Source organism: Anas platyrhynchos, chromosome 33, assembly GCF_047663525.1.
Source record: "Anas platyrhynchos isolate ZD024472 breed Pekin duck chromosome 33, IASCAAS_PekinDuck_T2T, whole genome shotgun sequence".
Lineage (NCBI taxonomy): Eukaryota > Metazoa > Chordata > Aves > Anseriformes > Anatidae > Anas > Anas platyrhynchos.
The window spans coordinates 3768499-3792651 of NC_092618.1; the positions used below are offsets into that span (position 1 = coordinate 3768499).

The 24153-nt window shown below is 48.1% G+C and overlaps 2 protein-coding genes across 14 annotated transcripts in view; both read right to left on the reverse strand.

Annotated features, from left to right (window-relative positions):
- Positions 1–24153, reverse strand: part of LOC139998584 (latent-transforming growth factor beta-binding protein 4-like) — a 92723-nt gene that overhangs the window by 15841 nt on the left and 52729 nt on the right. The window contains 3 exon segments of the mRNA XM_072029862.1: positions 835–957; positions 1056–1124; positions 1225–1327. Coding sequence (XP_071885963.1) covers positions 835–957; positions 1056–1124; positions 1225–1327 — 295 coding nt within the window.
- LOC140000107 (ATPase family AAA domain-containing protein 2-like) overlaps positions 1741–24153 on the reverse strand; it is a 34272-nt gene continuing 11859 nt past the window's right edge. For 3 of the 13 annotated variants that reach the window (XM_072029836.1, XM_072029838.1, XM_072029839.1), the window contains 9 exons: positions 23960–24048; positions 23467–23626; positions 22532–22622; positions 21790–22104; positions 21353–21479; positions 20192–20375; positions 19033–19094; positions 17689–17818; positions 17518–17537 (listed from right to left, as the gene is read on the reverse strand). In XM_072029836.1, coding sequence (XP_071885937.1) covers positions 17728–17818; positions 19033–19094; positions 20192–20375; positions 21353–21479; positions 21790–22104; positions 22532–22565 — 813 coding nt within the window. In that variant the 5' untranslated portion in view covers positions 22566–22622; positions 23467–23626; positions 23960–24048 and the 3' untranslated portion in view covers positions 17518–17537; positions 17689–17727. Of the gene's footprint in view, positions 2988–5362; positions 5485–5580; positions 5599–6468; positions 7064–8471; positions 11182–11293; positions 11881–13181; positions 13316–13997; positions 14247–15319; positions 15470–15565; positions 15680–16034; positions 16195–17340; positions 17538–17688; positions 17946–19032; positions 19219–20191; positions 20376–21352; positions 21480–21789; positions 22105–22531; positions 22623–23466; positions 23627–23959; positions 24049–24153 lie in introns of those variants that run through there. The other 10 variants (XR_011805394.1, XR_011805395.1, XR_011805397.1 and 7 more) reach the window with 10 other exon arrangements.

The following is a 24153-nucleotide window of genomic DNA, read 5'->3' on the forward strand; positions in this document are numbered from 1 at the left end:
GGCGGGGGGGTGGTACCGGTCACCCTAATCCCAATCCCAATCCCAATCCCAGTCCTAGTCCTGGTCCTAACCCCAATCCCAATCCCAACCCCAATTCCAATCCCAACCCCAATTCCAATCCCAATCCCAATCCCAATCCCAGTCCTAGTCCTGGTCCTAACCCCAATCCCAATCCCAACCCCAATTCCAATCCCAACCCCAAAACCCCAATCCCAATCCCAATCCCAATCCCAGTCCTAGTCCTGGTCCTAACCCCAATCCCATTTCATCCTGTTCCCATCCCAATCCCACCTCATCCTACTCCATCCCCATCCCACCCCAATCCTTTCCCCTTCCTCTTCCCTTCCCTATCCCCTCCCAATCCCAATCCCAATCCCAATCCCTATTCCATTTCAGACCACCCCCATCCCCATCCCCTCCCAATCCCAACTCCAACTCCAATCCCAACCCCTACTCCCTCCTCACCCCATCCCCATCCACATCCCAACCACAATCCCAATCCCAACCCTAATCCCAATTCCAACCCCAATCCCAATCCCTACCACAATTCCAGGCCCTGCCCCGACCTCAACCCCAACCCCAATTCCAATTCCAATCCCAATCCCAGCCCCAACCCCAACCCCAACCCCAACCCCAATCCCAATCCCAATCCCAATCCCAACCCCAATCCCAATCCCAACCCCAACCTCACCCCCAATCCCAGCCCCAACCCCAGCCCCAACCCCAATCCCAATCCCAATCCCAATCCCAACCCCAACCCCAACCCCACCCATAATCCCAACCCCAACCCCACCCCCAACCCCACCCCCAATCCCATCCCGATCCCGATCCCACAGATGCAGCTGCTCCGGGACGAGTCCAGGATGAAGCCCTCGTGGCAGAGGCAGGCGAAGCTGCCCCGGGTGTTGGTGCAGAGCCCGTTCTTGCAGAACCCCCCCTCCTGGCACTCATCCACATCTGGGGGAGGGACGCACACACACAGGGTGGGGGTCAGCACCCCAAAACCCCCCCCATCCCCTTTTAACCCCCCCAAAAATAAATCTCCCCAAACTCACCCACGCAGCAGCCGTTGGCGCGGCGGAAACCTTTGGGGCAGGGGTGCTGCCCCACGGCGGGGGGGTTCGCTGCAAATGGGGGGGGTAGGGGGGGACAAAGTGAGCCCCCCCCCCACACCGCAGAACCCCCCCCAACCCCATAACCCCAAAAAAACCCCCGCTGCCTTACGGGGGTCGGCGTCGCAGGGCTGGCACTCGTGCACCCCCCAGGCCACGCCGGCCCCCCGGCAGCAGACGTCCTGGGTGCGCAGACCGGGCAGGGGCGAGCTGCACTGCACGGGGCGGGGGGGTCGGGGGGCGCCGGGACCCCCCCCGTGTCCCCATGTCCCCCCCCACGTCCCCATGTCCCCACCTGGATCCCCAGGTCCCCCTCCGTGTCCCCACCACGTCCCCAGCCCCACATCCTCGGCCACCTCCCCGTGCTCATGGTGCCATCCCCATGTCCCCACCCCAATGTCCCCATCCCCATGTCCCCATCCCCATCCCAATGTCCCCATCCCCATGTCCCCATCCCCACGCCAATGTCCCCATCCCATCCCAATGTCCCCACCCCAATGTCCCCACCCCAATGTCCCCACCCCAATGTCCCCATCCCCATGTCCCCATCCCCACCCCAATGTCCCCATCCCCATGTCCCCATCCCAATGTCCCCATCCCTGTCCCCATGTCCCCATCCCCGCCCCCAAGTCCCCATCCCCATCCCCATGTCCCCCATCTCCCCAGGCACAACTTGTGGCCATTTCCTCAAGTCCTATCATTAGTTATCTGAGAAAAGAGGCTGACCCCCTCCTCATCACAACCTCCCTTCAGGAAGTTGTAGAGTACAGTGAGGTCTCCCCTGAGCCTCCACTTCCGCAGACCAACCACCCCCAGCTCCCTCAGCCGCTCCTCACAGGACTTGTGCCCCAGGCCCTTCCCCAGCTTTGTAGCCCTGCTCTGGGCACACTCCAGGGCCTCGATGTCCTTCTGGTACTGAGGGGCCCAAAGCTGAGCACAGCACCTGAGGGGCGGCCTCACCATGTAATACACAATAAATGTTTGTTCATTGTCTTTTGTATTATAAAAACAAGTTCCGTTTGAGGAGCGGGAGTTGCAAAAGCTCCCTGCTGAAGTAAGGAGCTGTATAATACTTGGCTAGACACTATGAAAATTCTTTTGCTTAATGTAACAAAAAAGAGAACCCCCTCCCCTTCTCTCCTTCTGCATCTCAGTTGCCTCTTTTGTTCAAAGACCCTGCTGCAAAGCTCATGTAACCATCTCCTGATAAGTTGTTAAACTAGTGTATCAACATCTTGCCTTCCTGTCTCACGCTGGGCCAACATGACCAACTAAAAAAAGAAGTTGAACCACAACGCCGAGGAAGACTACGGCCTTCATCTTCACGACCACCAGAGGGACAGAGACGACCCCCTAGCAACAGTGCACACAGTCGCAGAATATACCAGGATGTGCTGCGTAATCCCGGAATTACCAAGATATAAAAAGGGATGCTGGCGGGGGTGAGGTGCGTGCCGTTGGTGGAGCCGAGACTCCGTTGCCGCCCAGCGCTGTTTTGCTTGCTGTTGCTTACTCAATAACTTCCTTTCTATTATTAATGCAATGCTCTCTGAAAATTAATTAAGGGGGCAACTTATAACACTGGGGAGCAATGCTTGGGCATGGCTGGTGCGGCTGGTGGCGAAAGTGGGGTGGCTGGCGGGCAGCCTGCGATGGCAACCGATTGCGTTGCCCTTCACGGGCACCAGGCCTTGCAGCTGCCCCTGAGCAGCTCCTCTGGGAAGGATCCAGCGCTGAAGCATCTCACAGTGCTGGGAGCTCCCTTCACATCGGCCACGCTAATGCTGAAATTCCTCCTGTCCTCCTCCCTGCCAGGCGTCCAGCCAGGTGCGGGAGCACTCCATCTGCCTCTTCCAAGCCGTGGTGGAGGCTGTGCTGCAGCAAAGGACGAAGAAAATGAAGAGGACGGTGCACAGCAGCCTTCTCCCACTCTACTTTCACATGAGAGACCAGAGTGAGAGCGTAGCAAAGGTACAGATCTCAGAGCTGAGCAGTTATGTGGGCAAGGGTGTGCTGATGCCACAGGGTTGCTCTGGGGGATCTCTGGCCGGCAGCATGAGCTGCCTCCGATGGTGGCTGTCCCGTGGCCTTGCCTTGGCCACTGAACCCAGTGCACGCTGCCCCCCACCACAGCCTCCCATAACGCGCTGGGAAAGGCTCGCAGCCCTGCCAAGAGGAGGGGACAGAGGGTCTCCTTCCCAAGGCTGTGCTGCTACCTCCCAACCTCTGCTGCTCCGCAGGCCTCTGGGGAAGCTCTCGCCGTGGCTGCAGAGTTTCTGCGACGCAAGGAGCTCAAGCGCTTGGCCCAGACAGAACAGACGTGGAGGATCGGGGAGTGCTTGGTAAGGACCCAACTTGGTTTGCCCCAGCTGGGCAAACGTGCCCGGCCAGAGCCCGCTGCCTGCAGCCGCATCCTCGCTCCCTTCCTGCCAGCACAGAGCCCCAGGGGGCTCTTCTGCAGGCCCCTCTGCCCTCCCTGCCCCCAGGATGCTGGAGGAGACCCTGGAGAGGGTGTGCAAGCCCCGTGACCCTGCGTTCTCTCTCTCTCCAGCTGCAGCAGGACAGAGGCAGAGTAGAAGAACACCTGCAGCAGAGCCAGCCCTACCTGCAGGCCACTCAGACCCTTTTGCGACTTGAGGCCGTCAGATTCATTGGTGAGCCCAGCCCCTGGGTCTCTCTTGGGGCAGCCTTTGGCAGCCCCAGGCACTGCCCTGTTGCCCCCAGAGCCCCCCGACTGGGCCCTTGCTCCAGGGTGCAGGAGGGGGCACAGCCTGGCTGGCCAGGCCAGGGGCTGCGCTGCTGGGAGCGTGCTGGGGAGCGGGGCTCTGATGGGGTCTCTGTGTCTAGGTCTTGCTGCGCGCTACTGCGAGGACCAGAGCGAGGAGAAGCTGGATGAAATCCTCAGAGGTGAGTGAGGGCAGTGGGGGGTGTGCTAGGGCTGGGGGGACAGCGGCAAAGGCCCCCGTGCCTTGCCCTGCTCCAGGGAAATGCTTCGGGGCGGAGGAGCAATGCAGCCATAGGAACGAGGGAGAGGAGACGGGGTAGCCTGTGGTGTCAGGGAATGGCCTCCCAGCCTGGAGCTGGGCAGTGCCGCTGAAAGGGTTGAGTGTCCCTGAGGAAGAGTCAGGGGAAAGGGCAGTAAGGCTGACAGAAGGTGGGAGCCTGTTGTAGAGCACGCAACCAGGACGAAGAGGGAGATGAGACAGCCTACAAGCAGCTAGGAGCAGGGTCACGATCGCTAGCCCTTGCTCTCATGGGGAAGCACAATAGCGAGAGGAAAGAGTCCAGGAGATTCCTGGAGTGTGTGAATCCTCCCAAGGGATGGAGGCAGGTGGTGAGGGAACCAGCTTGTGAAGGTGCCCCACTTGACCTGTGGTGCGCAGGTGGGGAAGGACTGGTGGCTGCATTTGGGACATTGCTGAGCAGCAGCTTTCAACGGATTCCTTTGTCCCTCCTGCTCCTCCTGGCCTGGGGAAGAGTCGAGTGGGGCTGGCATGCTCTGCAGGGGATGCCTGGGGATCTCTGCAAGGAGTGGGTTTTCATCTCTGCTCTTCTTTCTTTTGCAGTCCTCCAGCCTTCAGAGAAAGACCCGGAACCCATGGTCCGTTCCCTGGCAGTTCAAACCACCCTGATCCTGACGTCAAGGCATAACGCAATGTCAGGACGGAGATTTCCACTGCCGTGTTGCCGCTAGCCCCGCAGCAGTCCTCAAAAGAGCAATATATATTTTAATAGAACTAGGTTGTTGTCTCGTTATTCCAGCAGCTCCTTCACAGTGACTCGGTGCCATGACGCTGAGCTAACTTGGAGGCCACCAAGGACGTCTTTTCCCTGGGCCCGGTGACTGCATGGCGCCTACTCAACCAGTGAAAGAGTCACAGAACCCTTGCGCTTGGAAAAGGGCCTTCAGCTCAAGTCCAAGCGTCAGCTAACACCACCAGGCCCACCACAAAACCACGGCCCTTAGCGCCAAGTCCACGCATTTCTTTAATAGCTCCAGGCCTGGGACTCCAGCAGTGCCCTGGGCAGCCGGTTCCACCCTTTGCATGAAGAAATTCTTCCTGACATCCCATCCTGTGAGTCCACCTGTGGTAGGTGCGCCCAGGTAGAAGAACTGCTCAGCCTCCTGGCAGAGCTTCGGGAGGAGGTGGGCAGGCTGAGGAGCACCAGGGAGTCGGAGAAGGTTGAACTGTACTGTGCCAGCCCTGGGACAGATGCGTCAGGCAGACACAGCAGAGGAAATGGAGGATCCCCTACCCTCTGGCCATCAGGCAGAAGGAGTGCATCTCAGTGACGAAGGGATGGAAGTTTAGACCTGCTCGGGGCAGCAGGCGAACCCCTCCTTGCCTACCTCACCTTCCTTTCAGGTGCCCTGAAACAACAGACTCTGGAAGTAATGGACACACAAACGATGATGTGCATGAAGGTCCATCCAGGTTGGAGGGGTTTTCTAGGGCAAGTCAGCCTTCCCCAGTATCACGACCACCTCCATCAAGAAGAAGAGAAGGGTTACTGTCATAAGTGACTCCCTTCTGAGCAGAACAGAGGGCCGCATATGCCGGCCTGACCCAACCCATGAAGTCTGCTGCCTCCCAGGAGATCAGGGTAAAAGATGTTTCTAGAAAGCTCACTCGCCCCGTAAGGCCCTCTGAGCATCATCCATTATTGTTCTGTCCCCGGGGTTTTTCGGGGCCCGGTGGCAGTGCCGTCCCCTCTGTGTCCCCCTTCGCGCAGGTGACACCTCGGTGCTGGCCGGGCTGTACGGCCCCGCGGAGGTGCGGGGCTCAAGGGAGAGCCCCGAGAGGGCGACGCTGGAGGTGCTGCTGCGCCCCAAGTTGTGGCTGCCAGGTGGGGGCCGCCTGGGGGGGGGGGGGGGCTCGGGAGGGAGATGGGGTCGGGGCCAGGCTCCGAGGGGCGTGAGGGGGGCCGAGGGGGTGGGGTCCGGGAGTGCTCTGAGGGGTCTGGGGGTGCTCACAGGGCTCCTGAGGAACGGGGGGGAAACGGGGGGAGCCCTGAGGGGGGGCTATAGGGGTTTATGGGGCTCCTGAGGTGCTCAGAGGGCTCCGGGGGTGCTCGGAGGGGTTTGGGGATGCTCAGCGGTCTCCTGAGGGGACAGGAGGGTAACAGGGGGAGCCCTGAGGAGGGCTACGGGGGGGCTTAGGGGGCTCTGGGGATGCTCGGAGGGGTTTGGGGGTGCTCAGGGGGATCCTGAGGGGTGGGGGGGTAATGGGGGGAACCCTGAGAGGGTCTTCGGGGGTGTTCAGGGGGCTCTGGGGGTGCTCAGAGAGCTCCGGGGGTGGTCAAAGGGCTCCCGAGGGATGTGGGGGTGCAGGGGGGAGTCCTGAGGAGGGCTCTGGGGGTGCTCAGGGGGCTCCTGAGGGGCAGGGGGTGTAATGGGGGGAGCCCTGAGGAGGGCTTTGGGGACTCTGGGAATGCTCAGAGGGGTCTGGGGGTGCTCAGAGGGCTTCAGGGGTGGTCAAAGAGCTCCCAAGGGATGCGGGAGTGCAGGGGAGAGCCCTAAGGAGGGCTCTGGGGGTGCTCAGAAGGGTCTGGGGGTGCTCAGGGGGCTCCCGAGGGACGTGGGGGTACCGGGGGGAGGGCCTGAGGAGAGCTCCAGAGGGGAGCCCCCTCCTTGGGGGCTATTTTGTGACACTTTGGGGACACTCTGGGGATAATTTGGGGACAATCTGGAGGCACACTGGGGACACCTTGGGGGCTATTTGGGGACACACCTTGGGAGCTATTTGGGGACACCCTGGGGACAATATGGGGACACTCTGGGGACGCACCTTGCAGGCCCTTGGTGACGTAGTGGACGTCGATGTTGTCACCTGTTGTCACCCTGTGCCCCCCCCCTCACCGGCGTGCAGCCCCCACTTGCAAAAGAGGCTGCGATGGGGGAAGCCGCTGGCCCCCACCAGCTGCCTGATGACGTGCAGCTCCGCCATGCCCTGCGGGGACACGGGGGGGGGGGACATGGGGCCGCACACACACGCTGTCACCCCACCCCAGAGGGGGGGGTCCATGTCCCCCCCCAGGGGTTTCTGCACCCCCTCCAAGGAGCTCCCCACCCCCTTGCACTGCACATCCCAAGCCCATCGCAGCCCCCCCCACCCTCTTGTTCCCCCAATTGCCCCGTCTGACCCCCCCAATTGCCCTGTCTGACCCCCCCAATTGCCTCCCTGCCCCCCCCACTGCACCCCCGCCCCCCCTTTTACATCCCCTTACTCCCTTCTCCCCCCATTGCCCCCCCAATTGCCCCATCCCCAATTATTACCCCCCCAGTCCCCCAATTGCCCCCTCCAGACCCCCCAAATTGCCCCCCATCCCAAATAATTACCCCACCAGCACCCCCAATCGCCCCCACCCCAATAATTACCCCAACCAGTCCTCCAATTTCCCCCATCCCCACTAATTACCCCCTCCAGCCCCCCTCATTAACCCCCACCCCCAATTGCCCCCCCAGAACCCCTTTCCCAACCAGGACCCCCCCCCAGCAGTACCCCCCCCTGTCCCAAAAAGACCCTTTTCCCCGGGCCCCTTCCCCGCGTCTCCATCCTGCACCAGTCTCGAGACCCCCAAGTACCGGGGCTGGGGGAGTTGGGGGGGGGGGGGCGTCGGTCTTGGGGGTGCTCGGTGCTCCCCTGTGTCCCCCCCGCGGGGGGGGGCTCAGCACTGCACCCCGTAGCGCTCGAAGTGGCCCAGGATGACGCCGAGCTCCAGGCGCACGGTGCCGGCGGCCCCGGTGCGCAGCCGAATGCGGTCGCCGTAACCGGGGTCGGGGGTAAGCAGTTGGGGCCCCCCCCCCCCCCAGCCAAAATTGGCTCAGGCGCTCCCGCCAGGTCCCCTGGGGCCGCCAGGTGACGCAGGTCAGCGCGTGGCACCCCGGGGTGCTGGGGATCTGGCAGGAGCCGAAGCCCATCAGCTCGCTATGCCCCAGGGAGCCCTGGTGCCACACCTCGAGGTGCAGCTTGGGTCAGCCTGGGGGGGGCGACAAAAGGGAGGGGGCATTGGGGACAGTTGGGGACAGGTTGGGGACACTTTGGGGACACCTTGGCGGCTATTTGGGGACACTTTGCAGACACCTTGGGGACACTCTGGGGACGCACCTTGCAGGCCCTTGGTGGCGTAGTGAATGTCGATGTTGTCACCCGTTATCACCCTGTGCCCCCCTCACTGGCGTGCAGCCCCCACTTGCAGAAGAGGCGGCGCTGCAAGTATATATAATCCTCTATACCTAGAGGATTGGTTATCTACTTTGATCAATCAAATTTGATGTATGTGATGCTGCTGGGGATGATTAGTATACATTGTGTGGAACAATGAGTTGGGTGAAATATTCTAGATATGGGAGTCCAATAATTGCTAAAAACTTGTTTATAAATCTTGCAGAGAATATTGTGAAAGCATTCTCTTCTGGTTCAATTGGCCTTGGCCAAATCTGAAAACAAGACGCGGATTAATGATACTCAAAAGAAGATGAGGGATTGTGATATATGGAGTGGTAATTCGTGTGGAGAAAATGGTTGATATTAATAAAGAAGGGGGAGATTTGGGAGTGTGGCCATGGGGCTTGGAAAGCCCTGTGGTTGAGATAAAATTAGACTCTTAACGAGGAGGCCATCAGGAATGTAAAAGAGTTTAGAGGGAACCAAGAAGGGTGATTCAGGAGACTCCATGCAGGCTTGGGTTTCTTGTTCTCCAGCCAGTAAGGCATGGAAGCTCCTGGGTGTTTGCTGTTGTTGTTGCATTCAAAGTTGTTTGAGCAATGAAAAGTTGTTTTGAAAAGAACTGCTGTGGAGAGAAGGGGATAAGAGGGGAGCCTGCCCTCACGAAAGAAGAAGAAAAAAAGGCAACACGATGAAGTTACATCAATAAAGAAGCAGGAAAAAGAAGTGAAGAGGAACAGGCTGGCAGAATGGAGACCAGGACGGGAACAGGCATTTTGATTGCCTCATGAAGATAGGTTCGGCCAAACTCAGCAAACTGCTCAGAGAAGCTCGTACTGGAAACAGGCGCGCCAGAGCTGGAGAGAAGCTCGAGCTGAGAGAAGCGGAGCCAGCACACAACTGCCCCTCGCTGCTAAGCAGCTGCGCATTATGGGGAATCATACGTCCTTAGGAACAAAGACTGTCCTGGTCACCTCACAGCTTATTCTCCTTATTAACAATCGGACAGTTTATGATCCTGAAACATGGGACCAAACTGAGGTCAAGGTGTGGGACTCTGCAACGAGAAACGACAAGGTTGCAGTGGGATTGCTCGGCACCTGGCGAGCAGTCTCTGAGGCCTTAAAGAGCCCTGTGGGACCACAGTCAGAAACGTGTGGTTTGCCAGACTGTGAGGGAGCCGCGGGCTCCTTTACTGCTCCTTCTGCCACGCCACCGGCCCCTCTGCTGCTACAGCCATCGAAGGCTTTTGCTGTTACGCCCATGGTGACCTGGATGTGCCTTTTGGCCCAGGCCCTATGGCCTTGAGAAGGAGCTGGATATGCTTGTCTTCGATTTGGGAAGAACGGGATCCATAGGGCCTGAGGACCGAGTTGCTTGACAACATAAAGCAAGACATATTGTTCAAAAGGAATGGAAAACGGAGACTTGTTAGTAATCAAGAAAAGGAGTGGAAAATGGAGACAGTTGAGTCGTGGAACTTGGAGGATTGTTTGTTACCTTTCCTGATTGTACGTATGTATAGGCATACTTGGGTTTAGTATGTAAAGCAATGTTCTGTATATTTAGAATGTTTGATGTTCGTGTGTGCGTGCTGGTGGAGCGTAGACTCCCCGCACACTCAGCGCTGTTTACTTGCCTTTTATACCTTTTATAGCTTTTATACCTTTTAGAAATATTTGTTTTATAAATATTACAAAGTTCAGATTGAGTTGAGACCTCATGTATAACAAGGGGAAGAGCAGAGCTAAGAGCAGAGCTGAGCGCCTCCAGCCCCCATTTCTCACCCCCACCCCACACAAAACAGCACCGGGGGGGGGGGGGGGGTCCCAGGAAAGCTAGGGGCTGCTGGGGGGGTCGAGATGCTCTAGGGCAGGCGCAGAGGGAGCAGAGCAGCCCCTGAACCCCTCAGGGGGCCGATCCGGACCCTGTCCCGGTTACCCCAGAGCCAAACCAGCAGCCAAGCCCTCAGGCCCACCCCAGTGCTGGTGGAGACCCCAAAAACGAGGGGTCCAGACCCCTCCTGTCTCACAGGAGACCCCACACAAGACCTCAAAGACATCCCCTTTTGGGGACAATTCCACCTCTCTTGGCAAAACTTCCCACTTTTTGTAAACAACTCCCACTTTTTGGGAATGACTCCCCTTATTTAGGTAACAATGCCACCTTTTTGGGGAAAATTCCCCCTTTTTGGGGAACAACTCCCCCCTTTTGGTAATAATTCCCCGCTTTTTGGCAACAATTGCTCCCTTTGTGGGAAAAACTCCCCCCTTTGGAGAAAAATTCTCAATTTTGGAGAAAAACTCCCCCTTTTTGGGGAAAAAATTTCCCCAAAAAGGGGGAATTGTTCCTAAAAGTATGTTGTTGTTACCCAGAAAGAGGGAGTTTTTCCCCCAAACAGGGGAATTTTCCCAAAAAAGGGGGAAATTTCCCCAAACAAGGGAATATTTTCCCCAAATGGGGAGTTGTTTCCCAAAAGGGGGAATTGGTCCCAAATAATAAATTAAATGTTAAGTTACAAAAGTTCACAGGCCATGAGATTAGAAATAAATCCCTTCTCGAGCTAAAAGATCTCTTTTTTTTTTTTTTTCAGGAGCGGCCTCCCTGAATCTAAATACTCCTCTCACAGGCAGAACAGAGTGTCCGTTCTAACTCTTTATCAGATGTGGAAAAAGAGATCGAGATGACCAGTGCCTAAAAAAAAGAGGCACTCTCTTTTTAAGGCAGACTGAACAGCACAACACATTTTATCTGTTCTTAAGCACAAGCAACTCTAAGATAAATGGATTCAAGGATCTTCAATGTGAAGAGTGAATATCCAGCGTATACCGGGAACACCTGACTTGGACCATGGACGCCTCACGCAGATTTCGGAGGAATTCGGACAACTCAGAAATCATCTTTTACAGGAAGAGACCAGAGAATTTGACTCAGTGTAAAACTGGCACAGGCAGAAATCTCCCCAATTACAGATGCTCAAGCGCATTAGTTAAAAAGAGATTAGAGTGTGACTAGAGAGAAGTCTCAAACTCTTGTTATATACTTAAATTTCTCTCCAAGGATGGAACAACTGCTATCACCGTGCATGACTGGCTGTAGAGGGAGAGAGCAAGTGAAAGACTTAGAAAAGCACCTTCCCTTCATAGTCCTCCCACTCCCAAAACGGTTCTCAAGGAAAACTACTGACAGACTAAAGTTAACTGCTTTGAAAGGGCTGTGTGGGTGGACCCGTTGTCTTCAAGTTCAAGCTTTTTCCTGCAGAAACTGCCAACAATTATGCCAAATACAACAATGGTTTTGCAAGATGGATAAACGTCTTCCAGACTGAAAGGGAGAAGTCGTACTGTTGTTGTTGTCTGTGCACAGACACCTAAGCAGTAAAGAGCAATGCTAAACAACCACGATATCCCAGAACACACAAATACTGCGTAACAGTGACAGAAAGCGCTAGAATTCAAAACAAAAATTACCTCCACCAAATCGGTTTTGTCGTAGTCTTCTCTATGGTTGTAAATACACTGATTAATGACGCCATATACTTTTTCCAGGTGTTAAATGTCAAATCCCTTCGTTATCTTAGTGACAAAGCATAACAGTTTCTGAAGACAACAATGGAGCAAAACAACAACTTTAGAATAGTACAAGATCCTTTGAATATGCTCTATATGTTTTCAGAGGTTGAACAGTAACAATACAAGTGACAGCCTACTTTTTCTTACGCTATTAAATAAAATGTGACACTTCAGAGAACAGATTAAATATCCCATAAGATTTCAGCAGGGAAAATATGAGTTAATTTTTCATATTTCAGAGAAAGGAAAGGCTGAAATTTCGGACAATCTTTTACTACTAATCAATCACATCAACGGTTGTAATTGCAAGTCGACTGCTCCCAAAGCAGCAGGGAATGACACGATCCTCTTTGTAGGACAGCTGCTGCCACAGCAAAGCCACTGTTGCATTTCATTAGAGAAGCGTTGCAGCAGCGCGGGGCACTGTAAAAAGGCTGCAGATCTTGTAGATACAGCTGTGCCAGCTGGAAAAGGAAGCACCCTTAGGTGATTACCTTTACCCACGTGTGCCATGCCTACAACTCTGCTGGCAGAACAGGTTGCTCAAACGCCCAGAGCAAAGGTGGATTAGTTTGCTCAGTCCTACCTTTAAATTCAGGGGTGGGTAAATAGCAAAGTGACTGCTTGTAGCAATCACCTCTCTCTCACACAGCCATTTCTATTACCAAAGATGCAGAGATGATAATCTCTGGCACAGCAACAGTGACAAGCTAGTGGCAGCACCTTCTTCCACTGCCACAGCTGTCCATTAGCTGTGTGAGCCTGCGAGTATGTAGCTTTAGGGAGCAGCCATACCAAATGGAAATACTACTGCCCCCTGGAAATAATGCTGCTTATCATCTAATCAGCAAACTCTGCCTCCCTCGTGTATATATATACACACACACACACACACACTATAAGAACTTCTAATGCTGCACTTTCAAGGAATTTCAGAAAAGTAGTCACTTCTCCATGGCTAGCTAGTTTACGTCAACCTGCTAACTTCAGGTTTAAAATCATCACTGCAAGAAATAAAGATACTTTTCAGGTTCTTAATACATCAAAGCATGAAAAAAAAATCCCCAAATAAAAGCCCTCAAACCCATCATTAAAATTACAAATCATTAAATGATATCCATAATAGTACTAGCAGGTTGTCAATGTGGTATTTTAAAATTCAGCAAGGCCTTTTATCTTAAAAATTAGGCAAAGAATCTGTCTCCTAAACTACAGATGACCAGAAGCAAATGGTAGCCTACAGAAATCTACACGAGGTATGGAAACTAAACAGTCACAGTGCATATGTCCTATTTGAGCATCAAAAAAAAAGCTGAAATTAGACAGACTTTGAGCTCATAGCGATCCACGATAACTATGTAGTCTGTCTCTGTAGGAACTTGTACAGGGTTCTCATCACTTATCTGTTGCTGGTCTTCTTCCCAAGAATGTTCAGGAGTCACTGCTTGAAATGCCCAAGAATCTGGAAGGACACAAATTTCTTCAGTCAGGTTTCCTGTTTATCTAGAATACAGTCTCAGTGAAGGATCCTGTACCTGCAAAACAGTCTCTCTCTACAAATACAGAGACAGAATTGTTATCGTCTGCACTGAGAAATACTTGGCTTCTCCCTTCTTTCCAGCTAAAGCCACTGCTCCATAAAAAACAGAAACTAAGACAAAAAAAAGCAAACAAAAATACCCACAAACAAACAAAAAGCACTAATGAAAAGGTTAATAGTGAAAAAAAATAGTCATGTTGCCAATTCAGGTTAGGGAACACATCTTAGAGTACAACATTAGGGCTTAAGTCTCCTATTCCACATGTTACTCTGGATCCACGCATCTTGAAGTGCTGCTTTTTCACCTAAGCTGCTCGTTATTGGAAAGCACCTCGTACAATAAAAGAGTGTCAGTGACTGCTGGCTTTCAGTTAGGTACCATTAGAAAAAAACACACTTTAGAATCAAAAAAACAGCACCTACAGAAACGTGGGCTAGGCTTGCACAATTAGAGGAGCAACATCATTATGGAATAAACTGTGTGATGATTTTTGAGAGCTGTAACAGAAAAAATAGAGTGAAATTGAAGGCTAAAGCTAATAAATAGTGCAATCCTCCTCAGCAAGAATAGGGTGCTAAAGGATCTGATGGACTTCTCCCTTACCATTTGAACTTGGATTTCCATTAGTTATAGTTCCCCATCTTGGTGTTGAATATCCACAAAGCTTAGCACTTTCCTTTTCAGTGTTAAGTTTAACTTGACATATGTCAGAAACATGTTTGTCCACAAACTCTTCTCCATCACTATTGTTTTGGTCATCTGTTGGTACTCTGTTCTCTGTATCGAATTGAGAACTCCTCTTTGCTGCAGCATGCGCACAGTTGTTCCTTCTGCGCTTTCTTTCTGACGCACCTACAAAGAGACAGCATAAAAAAATAATCCAAAACATAACCAAAAGAATTCTTTCTTCAAAATCCATTATCTTCATCTTACTCAACTGACAAGGAAAACAAAGGAACTGAGCTACCACTGCCTATATCCCTACATATGCTGAGAAAAGAGTTGAAAGTTAATGGGGTCAGTTTGCTATTAAGATTAAAAACAAGCAAACAAACCACACACACAGCTACGGAATTTCATTCACTAAACAGTCACTTTCAGGATTTTACATGCTGAGGATTCTTACTTTGGATGGGCAGCATTAATACAACGTGAGGTTATTTGACAAAGTCACTGTCTTACTCCATGAACTAATACAGATGAACATCATAAAAGCCTCTGGAAATAAGCTCTCCTTCGAGTCTGGTATCAAGCTGAAGACTTCAAAAGCTGAATACGTGTTTGGAAGAGATTAATTAATGAGACAATTTTAAGGGAATATTCAAAGGAGAAAAAACATGAAGACTTATACCTCGTACGCTTCCTGATTTGGTAAACCTTTTGTGAAAAAACAAACTTTGTGGTTTTGCCCAACGTTCGTAGTATTCATATAGTATTGCAAAAGGATATGGGTGGAGTCCATGGCAAAATTCCCACTCTCACTAGTTAGACTTCCCTCCTTCAACTGGGAATCACAGTATGAGGTAGCTAAGGTTTTAGCATTTGGGGAAGGGAGGGGTGGAGTGGGGGTAAAAATGCCATTTTGCATAATTAAAAACTAGTTAAGTATTCAGAAACTGCCATCCACAACATTTTTTACCTCAAGAATTAGCAATTTAGGGGCGGCTAAATGTCAATTGGGCCATCAAAGTTGTTTTTGTTTGTTTGTTTGTTTGTTTGTTTTTTATGTTGTAAACCAACTTTCTTTGAACTTTAATTCATCACTATATTGAATGAATGACCTCTGGATTTCTCTCTCACATTTTGAAGTAAATTTGAAAACAAAATACTTCTGGCATAAAGAGCCAGGCATCAGAGACAACTGTTGCGCCTCAAGAACAGAGAAGGTATGAATGACAAGAGCAGCTGAATAAAATGCAACTTACCATTAGAAATGGGTGTACTGGCATCTACAGGTGCCGCTGTCATCTCCTCATTTTCATTACTCTCTTCCTCTGGTTTGTCGTCTTCAGTAGCAGGGTTCTGCTGTGGTGACTTGGAGTCGTCCCATGGAGACCACGCTGGAGAGGTGCGACCTTGCAATAAAGAATAGATACCAAAGATCTTTGTCGTGCATTTTCAGTTACAAATGCAGAGACAAGTCTTAAAATCCTTAGCGTTAAAGCACGTACCTCTTTTCTCACGAGATTCTTTAATTTGTTCACAAAGTCGTCCAAACTCTGTATCCATTTCGTTCCTCACCATTGAATATGCAGTGTCTTGCAAAACATAGGCTCTGTGACGATCTGAAATTTTACAGACTTTAACTGAATGTTGTCTACCAACCAATGAAACTGTTTTGATCACAGAAAAAAATTGCTTTCTTCATAGGTTGGTTCCGAAAGGTTATCTCAGTGAATATTTTCAGCATAACAACATAGAAGTTAATTAAAACAAAAGCACTAGTTCCTTGGGAACACTTATATCACAATTCCATGCCCAAGCAGCAAAATGGTAAAATATTTACAATGTGGTAAGAGATGTTCTCTGTGGATGTCCAAAATCATCTAATCCATCTGAAGTCTACTGTCTGAACACAGCATTTATCCATCTATACGTTTGACCGATTTTTTAAACTAGGGCTAAAAAGCACATCCTCACCTGTAGATCTTTGATCCGGGTAGTACTCTAAGGCATTGTTACAGATTAGATCGATGTCCTTCAGATAGTCTCCTGCAGTGAGGTACTGGTGCGAGTCAATTTGAGTCAGAACTGTTAAAAGATCCATCGGCTCTTTAATCCTTGTGGCATAGTCAGGTACCTGCAGATCAAATACAAGCATTCAGAGGTTTTCTTAACCTTGCACACTGTCTACCAAAATTACTCTGAAAACTTTAAATAAATGACTTCCTAAAAACCCTGAACATTTGCGATGCATCGGAAGATGCTGAAATTAACCAGTTTGCTTCTCAAAAATGGAAGGGCTCTTTCAACTGGCATTAGAGCTGCTAGGAGAGGACAACAAGAAGTAGGGCGGTCAGAAGCACGTGCATGGTAGAGAAGAAACACTGAGGGTGGGAGATTCATTTCACTTTGCTTCAGAAAATCACAACAGTGAAAGCTGAGTAAGCCATCCGACATTCTCTTTGTTGTCGACATTGAGGAAAAGGTGCATGCATTGCACCTGTGAAGTACCTATTGCAGGCATCTACTTTAGAATGAGGTAACTGGGCCCAGAGGTGCCGAGTTCTTCCCTCAGACCGTAAGAGGAGCCTAATGACTAGTTCAGATGAGGACATATGTATCTGTCTGGATTTTTCACAGCTCAAGAACCTAGGAGAAAAGGGGAAGAAAAGCCAGTGGATGCCCACATGAAGAAGCCTTTGCTGATCCGCAGGTATATTCAAGTTATATCTGTCTTTGAAATATACGCCCCTAGTTTAGGCTTATCTAATCAATTAAGGAGAAAAAGGGATCTAAGCAGCCAATTGGAGGAAAAAGAAAACACACTGCACTTATGGTTGATTCCTATTGAGGAGTTCCAGATGAAACAGAGAACAGGATCTCAAAACTTACTTTTACAAACGGCTGCTCCTATTCCTGTTCCCACAGGTACTGACAGTCCAATAAAGGGCTTTAGACTTCATTAAAGTAGTCCTGTAAATACTGTTTGTAATTATAAGGAAAGATCTCTGGGCTTTTCAGTGCTGTGACATGCCTACATATCAAAGCCTTTTCACGAGCAAACTGTGTTGGCATTTGGACTGGCTTTTTAGAATGAAACCAGGGCTTTCAGCGAATAATCCAATAAGAGACGTTTGAGAGTCAGCAGAAGTAAAAGCACTGCCTCTGCTTCTTGCAAAATCCTAATAGTGCAGCCCTAAAAACAAAGTTGAACCTTCCCCAAAACGCTGAGAAATACGAACACTGAGAAGTTACAGACACACACAGATCAGCACTAGTTTACCTTCTGTGGGTCAACGGGCTTTGCAAATTCCCTGAAACGTCTGTCAGTGGCAAGTCTGTGAGTAATGTCCCTCAAGAAAATTCTAAGTTCACGCAACGTATCCTCCTCTTCCTCCTCCAGCATCCCTACTTCTTCCTCTTGTGGCTTCTGAGGCTCAGCTGCTGGTGCTACAGGCAGGACTTCCAACGTCCGATCAACTTCAATTAATCAGGAAAAATTAGCCAATTTACAGTACTCAAATTCAAGCATATGACAAATTACTGACAGAAAATGACCACCAAAGCAAATCCCAAAGAGCTAGTAACTTCGATAGGAAAGTTTAAGATGTACTTCTTATATCCTCCTCACCTGTTTTCTTTACAGGAGGCTTAGCCACTTGATTTAGAATTAGGTCCTCAAAAAAAGCTGCTCTCTCTGCCCTACCAGGCACCTCAATATTGCACACTTCTCCAAATTCCTTATTAAATAATTTTTGGATCTAAAGCAGAAGGAGGAAAGACATTTCAGATTTAAGGCCACAAAAACTCATCTTCTATTCCAAAAAGACGAGTACCTTTTAAAATTAATAATAACCTGAAGAACACAAACTGAAAAAAATTATCTTCCTGGCCTTAAAAGGCTACATTTTCACAGGCTGGCACGGCAAATTCAAATATCACCTTTAAGAATCACCTGTAGAATTAAAGCTCGGTGAAGGGATTGTATGCTACACTGATAAAGTAATGGCTTTCACCACATCCAACATCGCTTCCTTTGTATTTACTTGCCTTGCTGCATCCTTTACTTAGAACCTTTATGGCTATAGAGGGAAGAGAAAGGCTTCAGCAGACAAGTGAGGGCTTTTTGCTGACTTTTTATTTCTCTACCAAAAGGTGTCTGAAGTAGCTAGTACCTCTACGTCTTCCTCCATTTTCAATTTCTAGTATTAAAAGGTAGGTAAGGAATTTCACTACTTATTTTAGAAGGAATTTAGAACCTGCACAAAAACTTCTGTGGGAACTCAAGCACTTTCAAAGCAGTTGATAATAAACACGTCTAGGTAAGACCCGTTCTCTTCCCCCAGTAACTGAGACAAAATAATCAGAACGAGAACAGCGTGTTCCTGTTTTGGGCACCTTCCCTTAATGTAAACTCTCAGAAGTCAATGAAGTTCTGCATGTACTTTTACTACAGTTTATTTAGGAATACAACTAGAATTCCATTCCAAAGTTACTTGAGCAGAAATTGGAACTCAGCTTTCCAGCTTGGAAAGCTTTGGCCTATATGAAGAAAGAAACTGCTTTTTTTTTTTTTTTTTAATCAAAGTGTTTCAATTCTCTACTAAATTGCATTATTAGCAGTTTACCCAACATAGCATGGAATGGCAGACTGTCAGAAGAAATCTCTTCAGTAAAGACATCCTCTTGTCATTTCAAGCACTGCATATTCTTGACTGAACCACTTTGTAGCCACTGGAATTATTGTATTTATTATTTGCATGCGTGAGAAGGGGGTGAAAGTCACTTGCTTGACTCAGAAAAAACTTTAAGCAGATGCTTTCACAGTATTCTTTTTCTCTAAGCAAATTTTAAGTGATTTGTTAGGGTGCCTGAGTAATAACAGTATGCATTTAACAGCACAGCATTTTGATGCTGGAAGCATTCAAAAATTACAAGAAACTGAAGAAATAGTAAGAAAAGTATTGACAAATACCTCTTCTGGGAGCTCTGAGTGACGTACATCAGACGTAGCAAGCAGCAAAACTGGTGAAAATGCTGGAATGTTACGTAGTAGAGTTAGAAAAGTAAGTTTCAAGGCAGGTCCAGCGTTGTCCCACCATAAATGGATATCTGGGACATAAATTATGCTTGGTGCTGTCTTCTGAGCATTTCAGATCAGCTAGTGAAAAGGAAAGCTTGGGTAAGAAAACTAAAACACGGAGAATAACCTGTTAATACATAGCTACATAGCCATCTGACTGCCCCATGAAATGAAACTATGTGAACAGAGTGGCAAGCATCCTTTCACATAAGGAATTTCTCTGGGCACCCTTTCAGATTATCAGTATTCGGAGAACTCTAGTCAGAAGATGGGAAGGATATATTCAGGCAGTGGCTAGACACCGTAGCTATATGGCCACAGCCACAATCAACGCATAACAAAGAAAGGAAATGTCCCTCTTTTGGGACACATCAGTATTCAGTAGTGTAACATGTCTGTCCTTACTTGTATAGCTCTCAAATGTTTCCACTAAAGGTAAAAATATTTTAAGGTAGTGATGCCAAACAATAAAATGGATTTCCTGCCTAAAAGTAAGAACACCAAATCTGTTTATTTTTTCTAGTTCAAACCACATCAGCGTGTTAATGCTTTTATTGCACACACTGCAACAGCACAAGTTGTGTATGTCCGTGTGAAAACAAAATAAACAGAAGCTCCAAACCTTGGTTGCCTTACTAATATAATTTAAAAGAAGGCTACAAAAAGTAGCCGACATGCAGTCTGGTACAGAGCCATCTACTGGGAGCACACAGTCTTAGGAGGCAATGAGAACTACTTTCTGGATCCCAGGGAGATGAGCAGCATTTCTTTCCACAAAGAGATGTTCATTAGCAACACCGCCCAGCTTCCTGAGCTGCTAGCAACATCCTCACTGTAAAATTGGGTATGGAAAATGTGGACATGTACAACATCCAGATTGTTTGTGGTGCTGTCTAAAAGAAAAGGGGATTTTCAGACAGAAGCAAACATCCCAGCACATTAAAACAAGGCCACCTCCATTACCAATGAATTTTGCTCACCTTACTTGCAACTCGACTGATCCTCTACATACAGTCAGTGAATCCGATGAGAATAAAAAGAAAAAAGGTACCTGTCCGCAGATTTCTTCTGGCGGTGCAACGTTTGTAAGCAGAACAGAAAGGTCCAGGGTGTGAACGGGAAACTTCTCCAAAGCGTGCAACACCGCAGGTGCCACGTAAGAAACCTGGCCGTACCCTTCTTTTCCTACTATTAGCAGACGGGGCCGGCGTGATGTTGGTTCGCAGAAAGCACTCCTAGAACAAGAGTTAAGAAAACAAGCTTATAAATGAGGTGCTGAATAGACACACAGATGTTCCAAGTACTTTTCCTATAGATTTTCTTTTCCCTCCCCAAATAATCCCAGTGGCAGTGGTACATTAAATACATGTAAGATTTCCAGTTAAGTTATTCAGTCATTCCAATTGTTTCATCTTCTTCCCTTGTGTTTCCTATTCTTTACTAAACCAAGACTGCAAATTAATATCCCTGCAATCTTGCTTTACTACTAGGAAATAAATTTGCAATGAGCATTTGTTTCCCCACTACAATCAGGCTGTACCTTTGCTGGCTTAAATCAAAGATGCTAGAGACTTAGCCTTGCTCTAGAGGACAGAAAATCTTCTGGACAGCACAGCAATAGAAACTGAGAAAAATAACTGATCCAGCTGCGACAACATGATCTAACTTTCCAACTGTGGGCTTGCATGACTTCCATACTAAAATACCACAAGATTAACACAACTTGGTGGCTTAACAAATAAAGACACCATTCAAATTTTTCTCAAGGTGTTTTAACAAGCCATTTCTCAGTGTTCTTTCTACTACAAAATTCACTACTGGTTTAACAATCCTGGAAAACAGAAGGGCAAAAGGTGGCAACACAAACCCATAAAGTTGGGGTACTTTTAGCTAAAAGGACAGATAGGACATGTATGCGGTCTTGAGTCTTTCAAAGAATGCCATGGATTAAGTCAACGTGTTCTGGTAGTCTACGGATCACTTTGGCTTAGGAAGAGAAGCCTGGGCTTTTCAATTGGGTCATTCAGAGCAACTTCATTACAACTTTAGTCCCTTCACCCTTTCTTCTTGTGAATACCAAGCACCCCTTCTACACACTAACTTGATGTTACCCCTTCGTCTACCACCCCTCACACTTTTAACAGCTGGAACTGTTTACAAAGGCTCATCAGACCTGAGAATTTAAACATAACAGGGATCTATCTTTCTTTACCTGCTGAAACAGAGGAGTTTTTTCTCTGGTCCGTCAGGCATTCCATCTTTGAATTCATCTCCGGAAACCAAGGATGCATCGTCATCACTGTCGAACATACCATCTTGTAAAATAGGATTTAAATGGTCTGAAAGGCAAAAGAGGTTTGTTAACTTCCCTGAATAGCCTTTGTCTCTTTCTCTTACATTAATACAGCTTCTAAATCAGTGCCAAAACCCTTTCTTCATTTGAGAGCACACACTGAAAGCTATTTCCTAGAGTTCATCCCACCACAGATCTAAGCAGATGGCACAAGGCCCTACAAAGCTGTACCAAGTCCCACTGCTGTGTACATATAAGGTACGCTACTCTTGGTGATTTTTTTCTCTCCCTTAGAATAAAGGAGCTTACGAACAATCTTTAGCAGAATTATAAAGAAGTGGATGCTGTGGTTATACCTTGCTGTCGGTCCTCCTTTAGCACTAGCTGTGCCTGCGGGAAGATCTTCTGCACAACTTGTAAAATATTCGCTACTGATCTTTTAAAAAGTGGCTTGAAAATGGGTGATAGTGCTTGTACGGGTGAAGCCTCGATCCTGTTTGATGCCGGAACAACCTTCTTCGGAGCCATGAAAAAGTCCTTTGCTTTTATTTTAATAGAATTAACGTCTAGTTGCAATTTCTCCCTACTTGCATAAATCTGAGGATAGCATCGGCGCAGAGAGCACAGAGCAGCTTCAGTACATAGGGATTTGATATCTGCACCACAGTATCCTAACAAACAAAAATCAAACGTTACATCAGTCAAGGCCCAGGTTTACAACATGCAACATTTAAAGAATTTGTCATGTCAAAACCAAACAGGTTAACAGGGAATTCAAAGTGCTACCGCTCTGCAGGGAAGTTTCATGTTGCTCACTGCCTGATATCCTGCGCTTATGCAGCTGAAGCAGACTCCTCATCAAAAACTATACTCTTGAGGCAGATGCCCCAGAACCATTTAATGTTCTCAGACAACAAGAGGAACGACAACAAAGAGTAAATAGATGAAAGCATCTAACTCTGATTGCTATGAAGGCGTGCCAGCTGCCTCGTTGACTAGTTGTGCAGCAAGGCACAAGAGCTTGGGTACTGCCTGGTACAAGCTAAGGTTCTTTACAACTTGGTCACAAGCAAGAATCCATTTTGGTTTCAGTCTTACCAATGCATTTCTCAGCTAGTTCATCAAGCAACATGTCCGGTGGCTTAGGGGTCCAGTCACGAGTATGAATCTTGAAAATTTCTTTTCTAGCCTGGAAGCAAAATCATTGCATTTTAGCTTGTCTCAAGTTTTCCTTAGAAATACCAACAAGAAACAAACAAACAAAAAAACCAAAACAGTCCTCCCTCAAAACCCCTCATCTACTAATACGCTTTTCTTACTTGCTCAACTTTCAAGTATTTTACAGTTATTTAATATACACTCTGCATTGTCAACCAGGAAATTGAATATTTCTTATTTGTTACACTGGACTTTTTTCTAGGAACCTACAGTGAAAGAAAAGGCATTTATAGCTTCAATAACAAGTTTCCAAACTATGAGACCTAAGGACCCAGAGGAAAATACTGCAATGAAAAATTTATCCAGAAACATTTCTTTGTTGTCCAAAAAACTTCTCTAAAATTTAACAAGCTTTCATTGTGACAGTCTCATTACTTCATCACATTTGCTTTTCAGGCAGTAAATTCACAGAAAGCACTTCTGGCACAATGTTTCAAATTGCTACAATTACTATAAAGAAGAAAATAATTATGACTCAAACTACTACCACTGATCCGGGGCACAATCAAATGCACACACGTCCCCTATTCATTCATAAGTGAAGGATTGAGACCAAAAACACAACTTCATGATGAAAGCGCCCAAGTGGACTAAATAATTAAGCAAACAGGTACAACTTTGGGAATGAAAGGTTTGATTACAGAACTAACTACTTGGTGGTATCATCTTGACCATATATATTCAGTACCAGATTTGCCCTCCACGGAACAACGCAGTGTCTCCACATATCACTCTCTTGTTCAAGTTGTCAATTTTTTTTTCCTATAAAGTTGGACTTTGCCATGGTAGCGCTAACGTTGAATTTCAGTTCTCACCTCTTTATTTGGCAAGTTGAAGAGGAACTCTCTGTCAAAGCGTCCTGGTCTTCATAAAGCAGGATCTATAGAATCCAGTCTGTTGGTAGCTCCGATTACCACGATCTCCCCTCTGTTAACTATGCCGTCCAGAAGCGTCAGAAGAGTTGAAACAATGGAACTAATAGAAAAATATAATTTTTACTTACTGGTTCAGTAAATTTTGTCACATTCCATATGACTTTTTTCCATGAGTAGTCATAAAGGACAAGCTTTTTAAGGACAAGACTCATTTTAAGACATAAACAATAGGTAAGTTAACACAGACCACAAGCTGATATCAGGCTTAGTAAACTGGTTTCAACTATCATTTAGAAGCACCTGTTTTGGCATTGAGTTACAAGTTTTCAGGATAAATTAATGTGTTCACAGTAAATTAAACAGGTCATCATCCTTTTTTTTTTTCATTCCCCAAAGATCAAGCAGATTTTATGTAGGTGCAAAACTGTAATACCTATGAATGTGGTCTTGTTTACTGGAGCGCACAGGAGCGAGACCATCTATCTCGTCAAAGAAAATAATTGAAGGTCGCATCTGATAGGCCTAGCACAAAAACACAGAGTAAAACACCATTATCTAAAGGAAAAATACACAAAAACATCATGGTTGGAATGTCATCTAAACTAGATTTTTCACTTCAGCCTCTGG